This window comes from Scyliorhinus canicula, chromosome 2, assembly GCF_902713615.1.
Source record: "Scyliorhinus canicula chromosome 2, sScyCan1.1, whole genome shotgun sequence".
Taxonomy (NCBI): Eukaryota; Metazoa; Chordata; class Chondrichthyes; order Carcharhiniformes; family Scyliorhinidae; genus Scyliorhinus; species Scyliorhinus canicula.
The window spans coordinates 41,463,488-41,483,417 of NC_052147.1; the positions used below are offsets into that span (position 1 = coordinate 41,463,488).

Consider the following 19,930-nt stretch of genomic DNA (forward strand, 5'->3'; position numbering starts at 1 on the left):
AAACAAACAGGCTGCCCCCTGACCCTGCGTGCAGAGTTCCCGCCGGCTGCGACCCGGTGTGGACAGCGCCGGTGGGACTCTTCCTTTTTAGAGCGGCCACTCGGCCCATCTGGGCCAGAGAATCGGCGGCCCGGCCGCATAGAGCGGCCCGCGACGATTCTCCGCCCTGTGGAGAATCGCGTGCCGGGGTCGGGGCGGTGTGGCGCGGTTGCGGGGATTCTCCGGCCCGGCACGTGGCTGGGAGAATCCAGCCCATGGTCTTTGTGATGATGAGGACATAGGTTCAGCTCAGCTTAGGTCTCACATACTAAATGCAAACAAACAATTTGGTTCAGCTCTAGAAAGTGACCAGGGAGAGGATTGGAATTGGTGGCAACCATATGCAACCTGTATCAGAGGCCACAGGCAAAAGGGGTTAGTCTTCCCATTGTTCAATTGGAGTAAACTGCAGTTCATTCCAAGATTGGATGTCTGACAAGGAATCTAACAATAAAGAAGTTGTGGAAGAGTCGAAAGATTGCAGACGTTGAACCAGGTATTATATGAAACCTGATGCCATATCTGTGGATGATTTTTGCGATGCCTTTTGCAGGTGAGAAAAAGACTGGGATAAAAATAGATCATTGGGAGCCTGAGGAGGTAACACAGCAGAAAGGAAAGCTATTGCTGCAGACACCTAGACTACGATTCAATAGGTAAGATGGAACCAAGAGAGAACAAACTTATCTGAACAATGCAGGAAAGCTGATGGAGAAGGATGGTTTGTGGACAGTGTCAAAGGCAATAGCAAGGTAAAGGACAATGAGGAGGGAAAATACAGCACAGTCGTAATGCATCTCACTTTGTGATGTTAATTAGGGTCGGTTTCAGTTGGATAGAAAGAAGGCACCTCAGCAACACCATCTCTAGAGCAATTAGGACTGGGCAACAAATGGCAATGCCCACATCCCATGAAAGAATAAAAGGGAAAATCTGATTTGGGATGTTCAAACAGTGAGCCGTCAGGAAAATTAAATAGCTGTCAGCACTCTTGCCTCATCAGACGGTTATAACATTCAAGTCCCATTCCAGATCATATAATCTAGGCTGAATTTTCAGTTCAGTTGAGGGTGTGCTGCACCGTTGGAGGTGCCAGTTTTTGGATGACATGTGAAACCTGCTCTTTCAGATGCAAAAGATTTTCACAAATCCACAGGGATTTTCAAAGAAAAGCAGGAGAGTTCTTCTGGTGTCGGAAATAATTCCTCAACTAATACTCCAAAAATAGATTTTCTAGCCAATAACAGAGAGACCTTGTTGTTCACAAATTGGTTGTCCTGTTTCCTTACAACAGGGACGACCTTTCAGAAGTACTTCTTTGGCTGAAAGAACTTTGGAATGTCCTGATTTTACGAAAGGCACCAGCTAAATGCAAATTATTACCTTATTAGAACAGAACAGTACAGCACAGAACAGGCCCTCCGGCCCTCGATGTTGTGCCGAGCAATGATCACCCTACTCAAACCCACGTATCCACCCTATACCCGTAACCCAACAACCCCCCCCCCTTAACCTTACTTTTTAGGACACTACGGGCAATTTAGCATGGCCAATCCACCTAACCGCACATCTTTGGACTGTGGGAGGAAACCGGAGCACCCGGAGGAAACCCACGCACACACGGGGAGGACGTGCAGACTCCACACAGACAGTGACCCAGCCGGGAATCGAACCTGGGACCCTGGAGCTGTGAAGCATTTATGCTAACCACCATGCTACCGTGCTGCCCCCAATATTACAATAGCTTATTAACAAATACAGATTGAGAATCCCTTATCCGAAATGCTTGGGGCCGAAATTGTCTCGGATTTTGGAAATTTTTGGATTTTGGAATACTTGTATAATGAGGTAGCTCATCCAGTGAGTTTGCCACAGTGCAGACAGGAGGGGGCCCTGTGATTCCCTGCTGACTGGAGAGACGTTTTGCAAAGCCAATTGAAAGAGAGAGAGAGAGAGACAGAGAGAACGCGGGGCTCATGTCCCCAGCCATGAGCATATGCCAGCACGCGTCTCCAGAATCCCCCTCACCGGGTAGACCAAGTCTTTGCGTCTTTGCACTTGCTTCTCGGTGGCCAAAATGGCCACGTTGGATTTCTGGTTTCATCTGTAATGGGTTCAGGCAGATGGACCTCCGACATCCCAAGACACCGAGTGGGACCAAAACGATCCACAACCGCTTTGTGGAGAACAGTGCCGTGTCCAGGCAGCAGAAATTTGTCACCAAATCTTACATCAAAGACAGCATCAAAAAACAGCAGATTTGACCAAGCCGTAAAAAGTGCGGATTTCAGAGCTTTTTGAATTTTGGATAAGGGCTGCTCAACCTGTAGTTATGATTAGGGTTCATGTCGTCCTGTTACAATTAGGGTACAACTCATCAATATCTTTTTTAAATCACCTCAATTGAACTGTTGAAATTCAAGAACAAAGATACTTTTCAATGCAGCCAAAAAACAGTATTGTGCAACCTCCCATTGAAGTAGATGAAAAAACAAAGAGAGTTCACAAGGCAATGGTATTTGGTGGCAGTAAAACATGAAATTTCTGCAAAAACTGTCAAGATAAATTAATTCTCATTCATTACCTTCTGTAAGAACGAAGCAGGATTCGGTATACAAGCCACTGTGAAACTGGTGCTTTGATGTTAAAGAAATTATTAACAAGAAAATATGGATTTTCAGGATCATAAATTACAGAAAATGCATTTTTTTTAAAGATACTTAACATTAATGGAAAGCTCCCACTGTAGTCAGCTTTTTTGGCACACTAACCCTTGGATCATATAAGAGCAACTGAATGAAGGTTAGACAGTTCTCTTAACTGAGGGAATATTCAATGAAAAGACAAATCACTTCAGGTGACAATTGCGTTGGTGGTAGATTTAATGCAAACGCAGATAGAGACCCAATGGTCACTGGGAAACAATTTTCCATTGGTTCTGGTTTCATACATTTTTATCTAAAGCTTATACAAATCATAGAATTTACAGTGCAGAAGGAGACCATTCGGCGCATTGAATGTTCTGCAGTGCAATAGTAAAATGAGGATTTTCACATCTTGTGTATTTTTCTTTCTTTGCATATTTAAAAAAAAACACTCGTCAAGTTGTTGTAAAACCATTCCAAGAATGCCAACAGCCCTCCAGTAACACACGCAATGTGGAACTCTTCATGTAGGAGTAAAGACTGCGGATATTGGCTTGCTACTGATCAGTGCGAAGCACCATATTCCAGCCCAATCCTGTCCCCATCTAGGACCGAATTCTCCATTTAGGAGACTACGGATGGGATTTACCGAGCAACCCGCCGCTTGTTTTTCAGCAGATGTGGAGGCCTGCCAGCAGGATTTTCTGGCACCGCCGTTGTCAACGGGATTTCTCGTTGACTGCACCCCTCATCGCCGGGAAACCCGTGCGCCCTCCGTGGGACCGTAATATCCGCCTGGCGTGAACAGCCGGTAAATCCCAAAGTGTTCTCGCCGGAAATCAATAGCATGCAATTCGCGTTCCCATTGGGGATGCTATTTGTTCTGTGATTTAGGACACGCAAATGGGCCTGCACTCTGCCAGCGTGAATCGGAAGCAATTCCCATCACCACAGGCGGTGTAACCTCTGGGGTCAGAATTTGCACTAAAGATCCTGACAAGCTGGAGCTGCTTATAAGTGCTCTACCAATCGCACACTCATTCCAGCCACGAAGGTGGCTCAGAGAAGACCTGCCCCCCAATTTCAGGAGTCTGAAGTGGACTCACTGCTTGATGCCAATGAGGAGAGGAGGGACACCCTCTTCCCCAGGTTGGGCCACAGACTCAAGCCCACCCTCCTGAACAGCGCCTGGAAAGATGGTGGAAAAGGCAGTCAATGCTGCCAGCCTCACCAGGAGGAGACAGCTAGTGATCCTGAGAAGTGGGTGCCATTGCTGAGGCCTCTGCTCTGAGACGGGCAGTGTGCCAGGGAGGGTTCCAAATGCCATTGTGCAGGTGTCTTTTGGCTGGGATGAGCTCTGCTAATCCCCTGCTTCCTCTGCAGTGTAGCTGCGCTTCTGAGGATTACACTGAGGAATGCTAACACGTGGTGGGCCAATGACTCAACATGGTCACAGTGCTCCGGTTTCCTCCCACAAGTCCCGAAAAACCAGCTAATTAGGTGAATCAGACATTCTGAATTCTCCCTCAGTGTACCCAAGAAGGCACAGAGTATGGCAACTAAGGGCTTTTTACAGTAACTTCATTGCAGTGTTAATGTAAGACTACTTATGTCACTAATAAAGATTATTATTACTATTCCCTTGATGATACTGCTGGGATATGGGGGTTTCCAAAATGGCAGTCTCGGTGGGCTCCCACATCACCAGAGGCTCTTTGAGCATTTACAGGACACAGTGATCAGTCAGCAGTCAGCAGTGTGAGCAGCCAGGAGCCAGTAAGTAGCAACAGAGGGGTGCATTTAAATGACATACTGCAGCAATGGCGGCCTGAGCCAGACCACATTGATCCCGACGGGGAAATCCCGAGTCCACGGACTTGGCACCAACCTGTTCCCTGCCACTCTCCCCCCCGGTGAGAGCCCCAGTGTCATAATCGGCACCAACCATTGCATGCTATTCTCCAACCCAATTGCAAATCTTGCTGCCGGTGGCAGGAAGCGGAGGATCCAGCTCCAGGTATCCAAATACCTTCCAGCAGGAATCATTGGATTGCAATCAGCAAAATAATTCTGCCTGACTGTTCCCAGCTCAGAGAATTTAGGTTAATTATGAAATGAAATGAAATGAAAATCGCTTATTGTCACGAGTAGGCTTCAATTAAGTTACTGTGAAAAGCCCCTAGTCGCCACATTCCGGCGCCTGTCCGGGGAGGCTGGCACAGGAAATTATAGCATTATTATAGCATCCCAATTATTGCCCCAACAGAGACAAACAGATCCTGAATCAAACCTTTTGGTCTGATCGTCTTAATGATAAATCAGGGGGTGATTTTACCAGTCACTGTCCACCAACTGTAATTTCTAAAGCTTGTGAAAGAAAAAAATGTAACAGGATAAATCTTGTAATAGTTACTCTCTTTTTGGGATTTATCTCTCAATTCTGTGGAAATTCAATATTTTTCTGCACCCAAGCAGAAACATTTTCTCCCAAACAGTCCGGATGATTTGGAGCCTGATCCCAAAGGAAAAATAATAATACCAATAATCATCTTAAGTCGCGTCACAAGTAGGCTTACATTAACACTGCAATTAAGTTACTGTGAAAATCCCCTGGTCGCCACAGTCCGGCACCTATTTGGGAACACAGAGGGAGAATTCAGAATATTCAATTCACCTAACACAGTGCATGAAGATGTTTTCTGATCCCCAAGCAGAGTTTCTACATTTCATTAACTCAATCTGCTTATACTTGCTCTGCATTAGCAATAGGTCCAATTATCTGGTAACCAATATATTTTGTAGAAATACAAAATGAAAGTTTAAAATAATTGGGTACTCTAAATTTATATTATTATTTTTTTTAATTTCAGTTAATATTACTATGAGCACTGTTTCTCAGAAACCTTTCCTCAGATTCATTCCATTGTTCTCAATTGTTGACATCAGGGGTTTTACTGAACCATTTCTTACTCCAACTCATTCCTTTCCAAGATTTTATGAAAGTGGAGTTCCCTCACTCTCTCAATTTTTCCTTTTTCTTACAATACAACTTTATAACCAAATAACTGTATTTGACTTGATCTTTAATCAGTAAGGGAATCAAGTGTTATGGAGATAAGGCGGGAAAGTGAAGCTGAGGATTATCATATCACATCAGTCACAATCTCATGAAGTGGCAGAGCAGACTCGATGGGCCGAATGGCCTTCTTCTGCTCCTACATCTTATGTTCTCATTTCATCTCCTTTAAGTTTAGGTGTTAAAACTGTGGCTATACTTTGCTTTTCCCTCCGAAGTCACAAGAGTTTTAAACTCCATGGTGGAGAGCACATAAAAGGATATGGCTTTGCTAAGGTCAAGTTGAACAGTTCCAGTCGGATCTTCAAGAAAGAATTTCCCCTAAAACAGCAAACACAATTAATAAAATAGTCATTCCGCATTCATAACACTGAAAACAAAATGTTCATTTCAGTTTTTGGATGCACTGGATTTTTTTTAGATATTGGTTTAAAAACAATGACAAAAGTGGTGTCAGTGATAGCTAATAATATTACTCAAGTTAGGACAACAAATAATTTATTGCTCACTCTCCCAAATTCCCCCGCTTTTCTCCCAGTCGTACGGTGGGGCACAGTATTACAGGCAGCAACTTGTGCATCTTACCCATGTGACCACCCTTTGTGTGACTGCCTGTACAGTGAATGTTTGTGAGAGAGTCATGGCAAGTGAGCCCAATCCACTTCTCACACAGCATGCACAATTCCAAAAGAGGTTACTGGACAACAAGCAAACTACAGCAACCTGGTTAACCTTTCAGGGATTCGGAGTCCAATGGTGGTATTTCTACCACCAGGTTTTGATAGTTAACAATGCAGGCCATGTATCATTCCCACAATGGGATCTCACTATTTGGTATAGCCATAATATGTAGCAAGTATTTTAAGCAACTTCACCATAATTTTATTTAGAGTAACAAAGCTCCACTGCATCAATTCAAAATGTGGGTAAAATATAGGCAAACATCCAGATCAGATATCTCCATTAAAAGCAGTGCAACACTGAACTTCTCAAATACGTAATGATCTTATATCACTTTACATTTATCCTACTGTTGTTCATTTTATTGCTCTCAGAATCGAGCAGAAAATAATTGCTGTCTTTCAGCATATTTTTTGTTAGCCTACCTCTTTAAGTTGTGTTATCATCCCCAGAACAATAACTTCTCCAATTTTGGATGTGCTGCCAAGGAGCATTTCCACGGTGTTTAGCTAAAAAATAAAGCAGCAAATCTGAAAAATTGGCATTACAGGTTTAAATAGCATTTTCTTCCTTACTTTATACTGTGGAGATACTTGCAGCCCACCTCCCAGCAGCTTAAAATAGCTCAAGTACTGCATTTGATTTACCGCAGAATAGCACCTCCTTCCTCATTTCACTTTTCCCTTCCCATTATCGTACACTATCCAAAAGGGGAACATTTCAGTATTTATTCTGCAATTTACGTTGTACCTAATGTCACCATTTTCAAATTGCTGTATCTGTTTTCTTTGCAGACTATGGAAAGGATCGACATAAAAATAGCTGTTAATTGGTCAATCAGCTTTATGGAAGAATTGTGCTAATTATGTGACAGTAAATATGGGTTAGAAATTACCATGAGCCCCTTCGTTGAGTTGCTGCTGTGTGGCATAAAACCCCGAATTACATATTATAAGTGGATCCCCACCTGAAAAGGGCAAGTGCTCTGACTCCCACCTCAGGAACCAACCCAAGCAGCAAATGGATCATAAGTGTGAACAGGGCATGTATTGATCCACTATGATTTTCAGGTTGTTCCCACCCTGTGTGGTTCTTAAACTCTCCCCAAAATGTGTAAAAGATAAAAGAGAGGAAGAAAGTTGGAGAAAAATTAGAGTGACGGTCAAGCAGAAACAATTTTAAGAAGCTCAACTGTTGTCAAACTTACTTGAAACTTATTCCTGTTCTCATCAGGGTGTGCACCTGTCACGGGCGGTGTAAATAATTCATGTCTATGCGTTCGCTAGAAAATAAAGTGTTAAGAATATGAGGTGAAACAAGTTGTTTATCAATTTTAGTTACCTAACTTTTCTCAAGTTTGAAATAGGGACATCATTAAACGGAAATCAATAACACTGCCAAATCTCTCCCCAAGAACTGACATGGACACAATGGACTGCTTAGCTTCCTCTGTGCTGCATGATTCCACATATAAAGTAAAGCCTTTCCTTCCTGAGGAGTCAAATTTATTGGCCGGAATTTTATGGCTGTTCATGCTGACGGGATCTTTTAATCCCGCCGGCGCCAGACCCCCGGTTTCCCGGCAGTGAGGGGTGCATTTGACGGGAAACCCCATTGACAACGGCATGCCCAGATGATGGCCCTTCCAGCCAATGGTGGGCCGCCTTTACAAACACGCGTCAGGTTGAGCGGAAACTCCGCCCATTTAAACTAAAATAATGCTGCTGTTTCATAGAAGTTGAGGATTTTCATGTGACTGATAGAAATGTAGAAAATGCATATTAGGATGCTTTGTAGAAGTAATTTTGTTTATATATGTGCAGGATAGAGCAATTTACAACAATTTAAAAGTCAAAATGTCTATGCGGTTATTTAAAAAAAAAAGTTACAGTAACCAATTCATTTTTTCCTATTAAGGGGCAATTTAGCGTGGCCAGCACATTGTTTTGGATTGTGTGGGTGAGACCCATGCAGAAACAGGGAAAATGTGCAAACTTCACATGGACAGTGATCCGGGTCCTCGGCGCCGTGAGGCAACAGTGCTAACCAAAGTGTAATTTGCCAAATTGCACCTAGAATATGCCATAAACATTATTTCCAATGCTCTACTTCTGTGCACAACTGCAAGCTTCCACCAAATACTAGGGCTGTATGCATAGAACTGAAAGCAGTGGGAGGCCACCCTTCTCTCATCTTCACATGGTCCATCTCCGACACTTCCCTTCCTTGACCTGTTTCCACTTCTGATGATAGACTGACTACCAATATTCATTACAAGCTCACCGACTCCCACAGCTACCTCAACTACAGCTCCTCACACCCCACCTCCTGTAAGGGCTCCATCCCATTCTCCTAGTTTCTCCGCCTCCATTGCATCTGTTCCAATGGTGCTAGCTCCCAAAACGCTGCTTCTGTCATGACGCAGCAGTTTTCACTTGCACCTCCTTCAATTGGTCTCCTGTATTTACTGCTCCCAATGCGGTCCCATCTACAGTGGGGAGACTAAACGCAGACTGGGTGATCGCTCAGTCTGCAAGCATGACCCCGACTTTCCTGTTGCTTGCCATTTCAACTCACCATTTTGCTCTCATGCCCATATGTCTGTCCATTGCCAGCTGCAATGTTGAAGCCAACACAAACTGGAGGAACAGCACCTCATCTTCCAATTAGACATTTTACAGCCTTCTAGACTTAACATTTGAGTTCAAAAACTTCAGACTACGAACTCTCTTCTTGACCCCCCTTGTTTAATTCTCTTTTTTTTTTTGCCCCTTTGCTCCTTCTCCCCCCACAGGGCCATCTGAATCTTACCTTTATACCTGTATCAGCACCTTCTTTAGTCTTTAACACTCTTACCACTCCCTTTGTTTTGTGTCCCTGACGCCTTCGTCAAATATCTCCTAGTTTTCATCTACCCCAGAACCTCCTACTGTATTCCACCTCTTCAAACAGTATAAAATCCGTCACATTTCTTCCTCTCTTTAGCTCTGAAGAATAGCCATATGTACTCTAAATATCCATTGAAGTGATTTGTTTGAAAATGGTGTTTGAAGTGATTTGTTTGAAAAAGCACAGTGGTTAACACCGCTGCCTCACAGCGCCAGGGACCCGGGTTCAATTCCGACCTTGGGTGATTGTGTGGAGTTTGCATCTTTTACCCATTCGGTGTGGGATACCTCGAGTGTTCCCATTTCTTCCAACAGTCCAAATGTGTGCAGGTTAGGTAGATTGGCCATGCTAAATTGTCCCTTAGTGCCTACAGTTAGACAGGGTTATGGGGATAGGGTGGTAGAGTGGGCCTAGGTTAGGGTGCTCTTTTGGAGAGTTGATGCAGACTCAATGGGCCAAATGGCATCCTTCTGCACTGTACAGATTCTATGATGTCTAGTCCTTTAAATAAAAAAGTAACAAATTATGAATCAAGGAAATAATTTTCTCCCAAGCGTGTGCAAATTCTACTTTTAGTCCTCTCCCTTACCTGTTGCATAATCGTATAGCGCTCACAAAAAAGTTCAGCTTTGTTTCTGGCCGTTCCAAACAGACAAGATGCACTACGATCTGTCATAGCAAGGCTGCAATGCAGAAACAAGATTTTAGCCAAAATCCTTGTTTTGTAAAAAATAATACAAGTTAATTTAATTTGCAATTACTTTTCCAAGTTCAAAAAGAAAACAATACAACCAGGTTGATGCACAGGAGCAGTGACAAAATTAAATATATTAACGTGCAGGTTCACTCGGCAGTTAGGAAGGCAAATGCAATGCTAGCTTTCACTTTGAGAGGGCTAGAATACAAGACCAGGTATGTACTTCTGAGGCTGTATAAGGCTCTGGTCAGACCCCATTTGGAGTATTGTGAGCAGTTTTAGGCCCCATATCTAAGGAAGGATGTGCTGGCCTTGGAGGGGGTGCAGAGGAGGTTCACAAAAATGATTCCTGGAATGAACAGCTTGTCATATGAGTGAGGACTCTGGGTCTGTACTCGTTGGAGCTTAGAAGAATGAGGGGGGATCTTGTTGAAACTTACAAGATACTGAAAGGCCTGGATAGAGTGGATGTGGAGAGGATGTTTCCACTCGTAGGAAAAACTAGAAGAGGACACAATCTCAGACTAAAGGGACAATCCTTTAAAACAGAGATGAGGAGGAATGTCTTCAGCCAGAGGGTGGTGAATCTGTGGAACTCTTTGCCGCAGAAGGCTGTGGAGGCCAATTCACGGAGTGTCTTTAAGGCAGAGATAGATAGGTTCTTGATTAATAAGGGGATCAGGGGTTATGGGGAGAAGGCAGGAGAATGGGGATGAGAAAAATATCAGCCATGATTGAATGGTGGAGCAGACTCGATGGGCCGAGTGGCCTAATTCTGCTCCTATATCTTATGGTCTTTAGGCAATGCTTTAAATTGCATCCCTGTTCACCTGCTTGTTTAGTTTAATTGTTTTTAAAGACATTGTGTGACAATTGTTTCCTTCCGGTATCCAAGAAGCCTAGCCTATATAGTTATAATATTTTATGGATGCTTGTTAACCTGATACCATGATGAGATATGTATTCAAGAAGATTTCATTGTTTACCTATTGAGTTAGTTAATTATATTTGAAATCAAGAAGGCAGAATCTTGACTAGCAATTTTCAACTTTTTTTTCCCCCCGGGACCCACTTTTGCCAACTCGCCGCCTTTCGCAACTCACGGCAGCCGACCTTCGCAACGCATGCCACTGAGAAAGTGGAGCCTGCTTGGTCCTCACAATCTCACTTGAATCAGGTTGAAAGGATGAGAGAGCAATGTGCATATCAGGTGTAGACCTCAGCCAGTTCTGGTCCACCCACGTCGACGCTACCATCAAGAAAGCACAACAGCGCCTATAATTCCTCAGGGAACTAAGGAAATTTGGCATGTCCACATAAACTCTTACCAACTTTTACAGATGCACCATAGAAAGCATCCTATCTGGCTGCATCACAGCCTGGTATGGCAACTGCTCGGCCCAAGACCGCAAGAAACTTCAGAGAGTCGTGAACACAGCTCAGTCCATCACACAAACCTGCCTCCCATCCACTGACTCCATCTACACCTCCCGCTGCCTGGGGAAGGCGGGCAGCATAATCAAAGACCCCTCCCACCCGGCTTACTCACTTCTTCCATTGGGCAGGAGATACAAAAGTCTGAGAACACGCACAAGCAGACTCAAAAACAGCTTCTTCCCCGTTGTTACCAGACTCCTAAACGACCCTCTTATGGACTGACCTCATTAATACTACACCCCTGTATGCTTCATCTGATGTCAGTGTTATGTAGGTACATTGTGTACCTTGTGTTGCCCTATTATGTATTTTCTTTTATTTCCTTTTCGTGTACTTAATGATCTGTTGAGCTGCTCGCAGAAAAATACTTTTCACTGTACCTTGGTACATGTGACAATAAACAAAATCCAAATCCACATGTAGGTCATGAAGGGCAATAGCAACAAAATGCTTGTTTTACTCAGCACTGGATACTCCTGGGAGATGTTACTCCAGAACGATGACAGCCTCATGGACTTTTGGCGTGTTTTTAATGTGGTATCACAGGTCAGCTACAGCGGCATAGTCTTTTAATTTGGAGTCAGCACTAAATTAATATGACTCTGGTATCACAACCTCAAAAAGGGATTTTTCACCCTCCATTTCTCTTTCAAAATCTGAAACTTCTCCTCTCATTTGGTAGTACTTCCCTGCATATAACACACATGAGCTTTGCATCCTTACTTGCATTGGCACAATTGACAAAACCGTATCTCAAGAAATCATCTTTATACTGCTTTGTTCCCGAGTTAAGTTTCTTCTCTGTAGCCTTTAACCAGAGGCCCTGGAGTTCTCTACCGAGCTAACACTAGAACTGTTCTGTCCTGCCCTGGACTCTCCTGCGCAGTTCTCTCCGTGAGATCCTGTTGAGTAGGTACACTGCCTATTTGAGTCTCTGGCCGTCTCTTATTTTTAAGGAAACAATCCATTTTCACAGTCCAGTTGCCAGCAGCTAGAAAATGGAAGGAGCTCGTCTCTGTGATTTGGCACGTAAAAGGCACTAGATGATAAGTGTACGTGCAGGGTGCATAACCTGCTCTCCGGTGTCGCTCCAGGCCGGAAGACTCCACACAACCTCATTTATTTTTATTTAGAAGACTGCAATGGCCGCCATTCTCAATGTAAAAGCCAGCATTGGTCGTTTGGCACTTCTCCCACATCGGGACTAGCGCAGGAACGGCGTGACTGATCACTCCACGCCCCTCCCGACACCCACCCCCGGGTCATGACCCGCACTTTGAAAAACCCAGATCTAGACTTTATGAAAGTGAGTTAGAGCCTATCGTACCTTGAATAATCAAACTGCTGAAGTTCCGCAGTGAACGAAAAGCTAAATTTATTCCAGTTTTAAACATATTCAAAATTAGATGGGCTCTATGCTCTTATGATATTATACCTCAAAAACAGCCTCTACCTTTTTCTATGTAACCTGAAACGAATGGCCACCTGGGGGCCTAACAGGATACAGAAGCAGCAAAGCACATTTTCAAGAAGTAATGGCTCAATATACAAAAGAAAAATGTAACTAGTGACAAATAATTTACAGAGTTCCAATAGTTTATTAAATGCATTAGTTCCACTACATAACAGGGCTTTTAGGAATCGTGTAAAAACATAGACCAAAAGCAATCCACATCATAATAGGCCTGAATATTGAAAGATTATTTCCGAGAACAAAGTCACTCAAATAGCACTGTACATGCAGAATTATGAATGGTTTGGCCGTCTAAATAAATAGAATTAGTAAAAACTCACGGTAAAAACTTCTTCCTTTCCGAATTGTAGATATAACGAGGAACTTCAAATGCACCAATTACATTGAAAACGTGTTCTCTGTATATGCAAGCACAGAATTATTAAAAACAAACTTGCACCGTTTGCTGTTGCAATTGGTTTAAATAGATGAAAGTAACATATGCCATTCGTAATCTCCTGTGACATTGCTGAAATAAAAGTTATCTCGCACTCTGTTTCTCTTCCAGTCGTTATCTTTCTTTCTGTCTCCTTCTCAAAACATTTCACTGTATTTCTGTTTGTCTCGGACTCCTTTACATAGATGATAGGAGCAGGATGAGGTACTTTGGCCCTTCAAGCCTGCTCCGCCATTCATCATGATCATCCATCTCAATAGCCCATAACCTTTGATCCCATTCTCCCCAAGTGCTATAACTAGCCGACTCTTGAATATATTCAATGTTTTAGCATCAACTACTTCCTGTGGTGATGAATTCCACAGACTCACCACTCTTTGGGTGAAGAAAGGACTCCTCATCTCTGTTCAAAATGGTTTACCCTGAATCCTCAGACTGTGACCCCTGGTTCTGGACACACCCACCATTGGGAACATCTTCCCTGCATCTACCCGGTCTAGTCCTGTTAGAATTTTATAAGTCTCTATGAGACCCCCCCCTCATAGGGGTGGTTTAGCACAGTGGGCTAAACAGCTGGCTTGTAATTCAGAACAAGGCCAGCAGCACAGGTTCAATTCCCGTACTGGTCTCCCCGAAGTGGAATGTAGCGATTAGGGGCTTTTCACAGTAACTTCATTGAAGCCTACTTGTGACAATAAGCGATTATTATTATTGTTATGAACGCCAGCGAGAAAATCCTATCATAGTCAATCTCTCCTCATATGACAGTCCCGCCATCCCTGGAATCAGTCTGGTAAACCTTCGCTGCAGTCCGAGAGCAAGAACATCCTTCCTCAGAAAAGAAGACCAAAACTGCACACAATATTCTAGGTGTGGCCTCACCAAGGCCCTGTACAATTGCAACCACACATCTCCCAGTAACGATAGGGACAGCCGTCCCTCGATATCCAGTGGTCAAACCCGGAGACCACGTGTTGGTAAAAAAACTGGGACAGAAAGAAACTAGGACAACGCTGGAGCGGACCATTCCTCGTATTACTGACGATGCCAACTTCGGTCAAACTTGAAGGACGTTCAAGTTGGATACATCTATCCGATTGCAAGAAGATAGTCTCCAACCCAGACGAGAACACAGGATGAAGATCTTCAGTATAATTTTTGGACTTTCTGGACTACTTAGCCTTAGTGGCCACTCGGTAGTAAAAAAAACGAACTAAACGAGACCTGCCTTCCAATACCTATTTACATATGTCATATCTTTACGCCAAGAAATTGAATATTAGCAAGTGTTGGGTTTGTACCCACATCCCCGTCCATTCGAGGGAAGGAATACCTCTCCAATCCTCCCCTTTCATACCGCAGAGACAGTTGAATGGATTTTACGACAAAATCAAACAGGCATCAGGGGAGATAGGGGGAATATGAAAATATGGAGATCTGCTGGCTATGACATGACTAAATTTTCAGCTTCGTATCAACCTACCTATAATCATGTCCTGACTCCACCCTCCCTCACTATCCACTCGTATAATGTTCAAGGTTCCATATGTTTTAATAAATCAGGGAAAGGAAAGTTAATGGGGCAAAGTAGGTGCAACCTACCAATACAATCCCCTGGATGACATCAGCTGATGATTTTACAGCCTACAATGGAACCTATTTCATATGCAGCACTAAAGCATATCCGTGGCTCCCCATTAATTGGACAGGATCCTGCTTTTTGGGATCTGTCATACCCCAAATGCATCATCGACCTATCCACCCTTAAGTACTCCCCCTCGCGAGCAAAAAGTACAATTTCTAAAATGGAACGGGCAAGGCATGAACGAACTGATCTACATGGCCTCAGCTTTGGAAAATCTGGCAAACGTAACTGCAACAGAAGCCAGGGACACTGGACAGGCACTGGCCGAGGTCTCAGCTGAGCTAGTGGCTGTCCGGACCGTGGCATTACAAAATCAACTGGCTTTGGATTATCTGTTAGCCTCGCAGGGAGGAACGTGCGCTATCATAGGCCAAGAGTGCTGTACTTACATTCCAGATGGCTCTGAAAATATCACTAACCTGGCCGACCATATTAAGAAACAGGCTTCTCAAATTCAAGAAATTGGCAGTGAATTTCACGACTATAACCCGCCGGGTTGGCTAGGGTGGTTGGGTCATGGATTATTTGACTGGATCTTTAAGGCCTTTATTCTACTGCTACTAATGCTACTAGGGATAGGATTGCTTTCCTGCTTGTGTAAATGCATTTTCAAACGAATCATGGATATACCTATTTAGCTGGTTGTCATGATATGACAAAAGGGGGGAGTGCGGTATTGTGTGAAGCAAATAATGGCATGATGGGAAAAGTAGTCAAGTTTTCTTGGTACAAGTGAATTTAAACTGATTTTCATATAACCTACGGCCCAGAATACACATAGACAGCATGTCCTGAGAACTGGGTGACTCTGAGAGTCTAGATAAGGCTTGAACTTAGAAGCAGTCTCAATACATAACAAGCTGAACAACTATCTCTTCCTGTTCCTAAACAAATTCTTCCCTTTCTTAAAACAAAGACAAGATAATGATATGAAACTCGAGTCCCCTAAAGGTCAGCAAGGTGACGCCATTGTAACGATTATTACTTATGTTTTACTTTCGATTAAATTCCTGACCAAGTTGTATTCATGTTATCTTGATCCTATAATGTATAAGAATCGCCTTCTTTTTCTGTAATATCGCAGACTTGGGACGGACTCAGCAGCTTGTAATTGACTACCTTCCGAATTCAAGTCTCAGCCATTTACTGCTAGCAGTCAGTTCTAATTCGGAAATAAAGTTCAGTTTTGCTTACCTAATGAATCATGTTTATATTTCTCTATCACAGTCAAGACGCGGGGAAAATATTGAATACGACAAAGTGACTTGAGAAATTCATATAGCTAGAGGTTCTGTACGCTCAGTAGCAGTCAGACACTTTCCCAGAAGTGACACACTCCACTTAACTAAGTCTAGTGGTTTTCATAGCCAAGGCTTAGGGTTCTCAGAGTATGCAGAATTGCTGAGTTTAACCGAGCAAAAACATGTAGCCTGCTAGCACAAAGCACCAGCAAGTTTGATGCTGCTCATCAAGCCAGGATCATCCTATCCACTTGGATGTTGGCTTGAATGGTCACCAAGAGCTTAGTAAAAACAATTCCAGCCCCCAGTGCCAAGCCTATTCTTCCAGATTTATTGGTGAATAAGATTGGCTATGTCAAAACTGCCTTGGAACGTCAAATTATGCCTGGCTCAGTTCATAGAAGAACAGAGCCTTTTGGTCCATCATGCCTGTGCTGGTTCCTGGTTCATTGGCAGAGCTATCTAACTAATCCTACTCATTCCCATGACCCTAAACCCTTATTTCCCTGTCACGTATTTATCCAATTCCTTGTCAGACACGATATAATCTGCCTGCAACACCTCTTCAGGCCTGCATTTCAAATCACAACTGTGTTTTTTTTAAAAAGTCCTCATCTCATGTTCTTTTCCCAATCACCTTTTAAGTCTTCGTCTCTTCATCTGGGTGAGCAGTGTGTTCAGTGGAGGAGGTGCACTGCCCTAGGGGTAGTTAAGGAGGTGCAGGACCAGCTGGGGTATAGGTTTTAGGGTGTGCTGGATGTCTTGGGGAGCTGACTTGTGTGTGTTAGAGTTTGTTGAGCTAGGCCAGGTCCGGTGCTGTAGATGGAATTCTGTTGCCCCTGGAGCTTCGCATGTCCCTTTTTGAAGGCACACTTTAGGGACATCCTTGGAGTCCTCTGTGCACATGGGTCTGGGTTGTGCAGAGTCCTGCACTTTGCTTGATATCCTATTCCCCCTTATTGTACCAGGGAGGAGGGAGTCGGCCTCCCCTCCCTAGGCACCCGACTGTTGGGTACCTTGACGATTCTTCTTCTCTTCGGTGATTGGGTCTCCCCGATTGAGGCTGTCGTAATTATTTTCTGATAGCAGTGGGGGATTTGCATTGTCCTGGGCGTGATGGAGGAGGTGCAAGACTGGCTGGGATACAGGTTACCAGGTGTGCTGGAGATCCTAGGGGTGCTGACTTTGTGTGTCGGAGTGTACTGGGCTAGGCCCGGTCCAGTGTTGTGGTTGGTATCCTGTTGGCCCCCTGAGTTTGGGATGTCCCTTCTCGACAGTATTTATTCGGGAAATCCTGAGACGACTCTTCTGTGCATAGAGGCCAGGGGTCGAGCATATTCTGTACTTCAGTTGATATGCTGTTGGACCCCCCCCCCCCCCCCTTGTGGTCAGGAGGCTCTTTTATTTGACCGAGCAGCCTTTCTTTTCTTTCTCATCAATGATGGTGAGCTTGCGCTGGGGGAATACGAATCCACGGTTGGGCCCTGGCTCTTTGTGGTCCTGTGATCTACTCCTGGTAGTTCTCCGTCCATTTTGTTGGGAGGCGTTGATGGCACTGATCATAATCCAAATTATGGGTCTTCAGCACCTTTGTACCCCTCGTAACACTCAACTAAATTGGGAGTATTGGAAGACTTAAAATACAATTATCTCAGTGAATGGATATTCCCCAAATTACAAAGACTGAACTTTTGTTCAAATGGCATGGGAATTCGGCATTTCCAAGTTGTATATCAGTGTGCATGAAAGTCAGAAAATTGTTGAGATTGCCACCCCCAATTTCTGGTCAACATAACATACAAATCTTTCAGTTGACTTACATTGTTTCATCACAAGTCTGACTGCACTCCTGGACTGCTGCCTCCACCATTGATTGCTCTATCATGTTGCAATTCACTGAAAAGGAGAAACACACAAATCAAACAGTTACCTATAGCTTGTAACAACCAAATCTGGATATTAAAAAATTAGAATACACTGGTAGCCAACGCATATGAATTTTTATCGTCTGAGTTAAAGACTCCAATTCAAGGTACTGAAAAAATTTACAACTCCAAAACTTTGTGGCCACATCCTAACCCGCCACAAGTTCCGTTCACCTATCGTGCCTGTGCTCACTGGCCTACAGTTTCTCCTGGTCCAACAATGCCCCAGTTTTGAAATTCTCATCAGATTCATAAAATCCTTCCACTGCTGCACCCCTCCCTATCTCTGTAATCTCCTCCAGTCCTGCAACCTTTTGAGAACTTTGCACTCCTCGTATTCTAGTTTCACGCACACCACTGAGCCCCAAGCTCTGGGATTCCCTCACTAATGTCTGTGATTTTTCCATAAACTTCTCTCTCTCCACTTTTAAGATGCTTGTTAAAAAACTATGTCTTTGAACAAGCATTTGGTCATCTATTCTAATAATCGCATTATGTGGCTTGTTGTTAAATTTTATTGATAACATTTTATTTCATTAAAGATGCTTTTGTATAGCAAGTTGCTGTTGTGGGGTTTCTGTTACTCATACTTCTCTGCACACACTCCATTTCCCAAGTCCAGAAAGCTTATGTTCATGCTGACAGCTCAGCTTCAGAATCTGTTAGGGATTGAGACACTGTTGGGAGTCCAACCATTTGTATAGCCCATTTCCACAACTAAAATTCCAGTTCAGGTGCACAGAAAAAAAAGCAACTCGGACCCGGGCAAAGGCACTAAAGACCCATTCTAGCAATGCCCCAAAATCCAACCATTATCATTACATGCAGTGAAATCTTTTTCCTATTACAAAAGATAATGCCAAGGGCTGAACAACATAGTACATTCCTCTTAAAAAGAGTTGCTCCACAACAGATCTCAGAGCATTTTTGTTCACAATATTCAATCATTACTTACGTGGCTGTTTTTCAATTGCATCGATGATACGTTCAATTGCATCTTCAAGCTCCAACTCATTGACTGTCTCAAGGATATCCACAAGAAATTTGGCGGCATTACTGATCATTGAGATATAAAACAGTAGATAATTGAGAATCGTGTGTTGAATATTGTACACCATGGTTTATTGCAGTAGGAAAGATAAGATTGTGGTTTGTTTAGAAAGGGGAAATTAGGAATTGATCCATACGACACATCATTCATTTCCTTTAAAAGGATTTTACAGGTTAACAAACTTCTGCAGCAGAAAATAGGTGACCTCCAAGCCCTCCAGCAAGTGTTCTTCAGACATATGCCATGCAATGAACAATAGGGGCCCACGCAAGATTTCTCCACCAAAATCCCCCTCCTTTCCCTTGCCAAGATGGCTAGCTGATTCCACTCAGGCACATGATGGAAATCAGGAACTAAGAAGAACGGGGAAATCATAGCTGCATCACCTCACTCTGTCGAAACACACATTATGCCTCACCACACTGCACCGCTCTGGCACTTTAAGAACATCTTTTAGTTTTCTGAAGCAGTGTTATGACCTTGGTAGAGACCAGTAACTTTAAAAATAAAAATTACTTTGGTTCTCCTTCGTGTTCCTTCTATTCTCTGGGGGTATGAGATTTCTTGGGGTCCTTCGGCTATGCACCTGACTCAAGAGAATCCTTCCAATTCTCCTTCAACACCTCATGATTGTGGGCACCCAGCTCAAGCATAAACCTCACTGCTTTCTGGCTTAGCGATTCCAAATCAGAAA

The 19,930-nt window shown here is 43.5% G+C and overlaps 1 protein-coding gene across 3 annotated transcripts in view; it reads right to left on the minus strand.

The window, feature by feature from the left end:
* The window catches only part of pole2 (polymerase (DNA directed), epsilon 2), a 49,673-nt gene that overhangs the window by 23,072 nt on the left and 6,671 nt on the right, over positions 1-19,930 (minus strand). For all 3 annotated transcript variants that reach the window (XM_038776442.1, XM_038776462.1, XM_038776451.1), the window contains exons 2-9: positions 19,141-19,241; positions 18,081-18,156; positions 13,259-13,336; positions 9,920-10,013; positions 7,649-7,723; positions 6,867-6,950; positions 6,025-6,081; positions 2,624-2,672 (exon numbers count right to left, since the gene is read on the minus strand). In XM_038776442.1, coding sequence (XP_038632370.1) covers positions 2,624-2,672; positions 6,025-6,081; positions 6,867-6,950; positions 7,649-7,723; positions 9,920-10,013; positions 13,259-13,336; positions 18,081-18,156; positions 19,141-19,241 — 614 coding nt within the window. The remainder of the gene's footprint in view (positions 1-2,623; positions 2,673-6,024; positions 6,082-6,866; positions 6,951-7,648; positions 7,724-9,919; positions 10,014-13,258; positions 13,337-18,080; positions 18,157-19,140; positions 19,242-19,930) is intronic.